Source organism: Montipora foliosa, chromosome 9 (assembly GCF_036669935.1).
Source record: "Montipora foliosa isolate CH-2021 chromosome 9, ASM3666993v2, whole genome shotgun sequence".
Classification (NCBI taxonomy): domain Eukaryota; kingdom Metazoa; phylum Cnidaria; class Anthozoa; order Scleractinia; family Acroporidae; genus Montipora; species Montipora foliosa.
The window spans coordinates 20,233,859-20,238,544 of NC_090877.1; the positions used below are offsets into that span (position 1 = coordinate 20,233,859).

Below are 4,686 nucleotides of genomic sequence, written 5' to 3' on the forward strand. Positions count from 1 at the left end.
TGTGGAAACATTATTGATCAGAGAATTAATCTGCAAATTAATTTTCAAAATGCCCAGGATCTGCTTAATCGGGCTTTGAACAACTGAGCCTTGTTGGCTACACCCCTACTTTGGCTTTCTTAAATGCAACGCAACAAAAAAAAAACCTCCGACTAACAGCTTTTATTAGAACAAAAAAATATCATGTTTGCTTTCTCTCGTCCTTCTGTCTTCACATTCGACGATCGTTCAGCCATTTATTCCTATTCTTGGATAATTGGTTGGCTTTCTGTTGGAGCAAAGATCCCAGCTGTAAAGAACGATCGTTCTGTGATGTCTTGATAACCGTAGCTAAAATAAATAAATATACACTCATTCTTATAAATATCCGAGGTTTAGCTTGCAAACTGATTTGTCATACCGAGTTCATTATATTTCTGTAATGCACCCAAGCTACGACACAATATTTTCACCGCTTAAAAGATAATTGAATAAATAAATAAATAAATAATAATCATGATGATGATGACGGTAATGATCATAATGATAATCATTTGATAATGATAATGATAATTACAATGATAATGATGATGATGACGATGATAATGATGATGATGATAATGATAATAAGCAATACCCGGGCTACCAGATAAAGCAAATTAATATCAGAATAGACGTCGTGGGTGGGTATTCGAAGGGACTCAGAAGCGCAACGAAGAACCTAATGGGAGAACGCAGTAGGGAGGTGCTGAGACGAATGCAGAAATCCGTTTTGTGCAGTAGTTCAAACATTGCAAGATCCTCCAAGGTCATATGCTAGAGAGTCCCAAATAAAAACACACAGATACAGATCATTTGACTATACAAGATCCTACAGAAGCTATATGATAGACATTATCTTATTAGTTTTAGTTAGTTTTATGGTATCCACAGGCGCGGCTAGGTACGGTTGCACCACCTAGCTTGTGGTTTAAATTTAGATCTGGCACCAAGATGTAGTATAATAATAATAATTAATATTATTATTTGAACAATGTACCTTTTTATTCTCCACAACAAGGCAGAAGGTGAATGATTGGCATTTTTTTCATTTCAAGTTCGCATTTTTAAAGCTCAAAGTAAAGCTGGAGAGAAATGAGGCGGGTTTAGTAAATAGATTTACTTTGTATTAAGAACGGTGCCTACTAATTAAAGACATTTTTACCCCTGTGTGTGATTATGCAGGAAATGTAGATCTTCACAAGTGTTATTGAAATCCAAAAACACAATTGGGGGTAACCACGCATTTTTCAAAGATAATTCATGAAAAATATTTGTAAAAAGCTTTAAAATGCAAAGCAATGTATGGCGTTCTTTCTCAAATTGAAGCTTAATTATCTCTCAAAAATCCATGGTTACCCCCAATTTATTTTTTGGATACCAAGGGTACTTACTAAGATCTACTTTCTCCGGATAGTTTTAAACTGCGCAAAAAAAATCCCTGTTTTAGTAAGCATCGGCGATAGGAAATTCGAGTATCTGGAGATGCGCAGAACGTACGCGCAATAGCGATAGTAGGCACCGTCCTTAACTTGTGAAGAACACCCGAAAAAGAACACCTAAGCACGTAAGGGAAGCACATCCCTACGGCCTCTGCTTCTCTTATAATTAACACTGTTGTAGCTTCCTCAAGAAAATCCCTCGTCCTTATGTAACTCAATGCAAAAACACACGAGAAACAAGATTTGTATTTACTTTTCTACTAACTTATGATCAACAAAAAGGCCGCTCTTTCAACAACGTGGCACTTATTGCTAAATTGGCCCACCTTTCCGAACTTCCAAAGTGGCAACCGTTTCCACATCAAATACTCCAGCACTTGTAACAGTACAAAAGTAATTCCCTGCGTCACTCTTTTGTAGGTTTGTGATAGTTAACGAGCCATTGATTTGCTGGCTCCGCCCAACTGGCACCTGACCTCCTTGTTTCCTCCAGCTGATGGTTGGCTGTGGATCTCCTGTGGCACTGCAATTTAGGCGCACACTACAGCCTGACATCATTGCAATCTTGGCCGGAGGTTTGATTGTAAACTGAGGCAGTGAGACCACGACTAACAGAGTTTTCGTTTCAGCTCTTCCCAGGAGATTTGATGCAGAACAGAAATAAACATCCGAGTCTTCTTTGCCAACTTGTAAAATTTGCAACGCGTTGTTGTTGTACCTCACTCTACCTTCAGGTAAGTGGCCGGATGATTTCCTCCAACTCACAACTGGTGCAGGGTATCCAGTCACGTGGCAGGTTGGTAGAGTGAAGGTCGTTCCTTGAATTGCGTAATGGGGTCCTGTATTTAGTGAAATCCGAGGATGAACTGAAATGACAAAGGCAAGAAACTCTAGTTATCGATAGTTGGCATGCTTCTCATAAAATTGCGATGCAACTATCTCCGACGCAAACTATTCTAGGTTGAAGAGAAAACGTTTTCGAGAAATATGACCAAAGAAACAATGAAATTAAAGAGGTGTTATTTGTGCTGGTAGGATTGACGTGGAATAGCTAATAATGGAATTATCAGCGCACACACTTATCTTATGCACAGATAATAAATGAAACAAAATTTCAAGAAATCTGACAGTGTGGTTGGCTTACATGTTCTGGTGTGGAGTGAATAATATCTTCTTGTGCAAACTGTTCGGTTATTATTTAGGTAGGATCAACAAAACATTAAAGCCGATTGTTTTGATCATTCAATGATCATTTAATGCTTCTAACATCAAACAAGGATAGTCTCAATATCTGTTGAATTCAAATTTCAGAATTATGCTTATTGCAGAACAAGGCTGAAATAAAGTTTATTCCAATACAACTTTTCCCCTTTTGAAAAACAATAAAAGCTAACAAAACTTGTTACCATTTACTTTAAGCCGCGCCACTGCTTGTGCTTGTCCCAAGATGTTTGATGCTGAACACTTGTATGCACCTGAGTAAATTCCAGCGACATTTCGTAAAGTCAACTTTCCTTCTGGGACTTCTGACATACTTATTTCTGACTGCCCTTTCAGTTTACTCCATTTTATCGCAGGCTTTGGATTGCCGCTGACTGAACACTGGAAAGAGGCTGTCTTCCCTTCATTAACTGTCAACTTTGCCGGCGAAATAGCTATGGTGGGAGAAGAAATCGATTCACCAGGTTCTCCTTTTGCTCCTGGTCTGCCTGCGGTTCCTGTGTCTCCTTTCTGCCCTTTCGGTCCAGTTTCTCCCCTCGGCCCAGTCAGTCCCATGATTCCTTGCTTTCCACTTTGCCCTGGCGATCCCATGGTGCCCTTATCTCCTTTGTTTCCGGTTCTTCCTTTCGCTCCCCGAGCACCGTTTTCCCCTCTCGGGCCAGGTGGTCCAGGAGGGCCTGGGGGACCTGCCGAACATTTTTCGACGTTTGATTGACAAAGTTTCAGTCTCAGATCCGATAACAGCTGGTCAGTTTTCAGCTTGTCGTCTAGCGTTTGTTCGTTTCCCGTTTCGTTCTTGGTCGAATAAATATTGCGCCTATTTCGGTGGATCTTATTTCCCAGAAATTCTAAAAAAAACAAGAGCGACCTTTAAAATAATACAGCAAAAAAAAAATACATAACCATAAAGAGATCTTAAGGAAGCGAGTGTATAGTTAAACGTCAGACTGAAACTGCTGAGATAAATTTTGAAACAAACGCAAAAAAATAAGACCACGACGAAAAGAGAACTCAGTTTACAATACACACAAAATGGGTTTAAATTTCTTCAAAAAAGCTCCTTTTTAATTTTTAATAAGCACTTTAAGAAGTACACCGTGTGTGTATGTCATAAACGTTGCGCCCCTTGCTCTGACCCATATCAGTTTTCAAACCTCTCCCGAGTATCTAGACGAGACAAGTTTTCGGAGACTCATATTTTATTTGGTGGTAATAAAGGGCCAAAGATCCACAGTCAAGCTTCAATTCTCGGGTTACCTCCATTTTCAACAACTCAAACCCTTCTGTTGAGGACTTTCCCCGCGTGTTTTAGTATCCCCCGCTAATCGTCATTGTTTTTGTACAAAATGATCGTGGCGAGCTCAACAGACAAAACGCAAAACGCAGCAACTAAGGGTCCAAGGAAAAAAAGATACATCGCCTTTTGTTTTTGAAGTGCCCGACCAGCTTAATTTTAGATCCTCTCTGATCAACTAGGAATTTAAATAATTCATCAGTGGTGAGTCGGACACACTCAGGGATAGTCGGCAGCATTTTCTTTGTTCTCATGACAGATTTGAAAACAAAGGCCTCCGTTGTTTGACGAGGACGCGACGTTTTCTTCTTAGAAATCCGATGCTCAGTGAACTTGAGCTTTGACATCTCCTTATTCGCACGAGTTTATCACCAAGTAAATGTATAGGTTATCGCAATGCCCATTTTTATCTTTTGTTTCCATGTTTTGACATCAGTGAGGCTAGAATTGCAGCTTTACAATAAGATTAAGCTTACCAGGAGAATTCTCTGAGATTTTTCCAATGTCTGGATCGTTAGACAGTGGCTCAATCTGGGTGTCGGTTTCCAGAGCGTCTATTCTTTCCCTTTGCTTGTTTAACTCTAGTTCAACTCTTAAAAACCCTCCGCAATAAAGAGCAATCGACAAAACAGAAATAATCGATGCAAACGATGGGCAACTCTTTTGAGCAGCCATTTTCATTTTCAGTTCTCCCAACAATGCTGCTCTGTC

The 4,686-nt window shown here is 39.7% G+C and overlaps 1 protein-coding gene across 2 annotated transcripts in view; it reads right to left on the reverse strand.

Moving 5' to 3' along the window:
* The window catches only part of LOC137970758 (roundabout homolog 2-like), a 19,758-nt gene extending 15,072 nt beyond the window's left edge, over positions 1-4,686 (reverse strand). Inside the window, exons 1-3 of one of the 2 annotated variants that reach the window (XM_068817320.1) lie at positions 4,452-4,686; positions 2,867-3,529; positions 1,787-2,326 (exon numbers count right to left, since the gene is read on the reverse strand). In XM_068817320.1, the coding sequence (XP_068673421.1) occupies positions 1,787-2,326; positions 2,867-3,529; positions 4,452-4,656 (1,408 nt within the window). In that variant the 5' untranslated portion in view covers positions 4,657-4,686. The remainder of the gene's footprint in view (positions 1-1,786; positions 2,327-2,866; positions 3,530-4,451) is intronic. The other variant, XM_068817322.1, reaches the window with a different exon arrangement.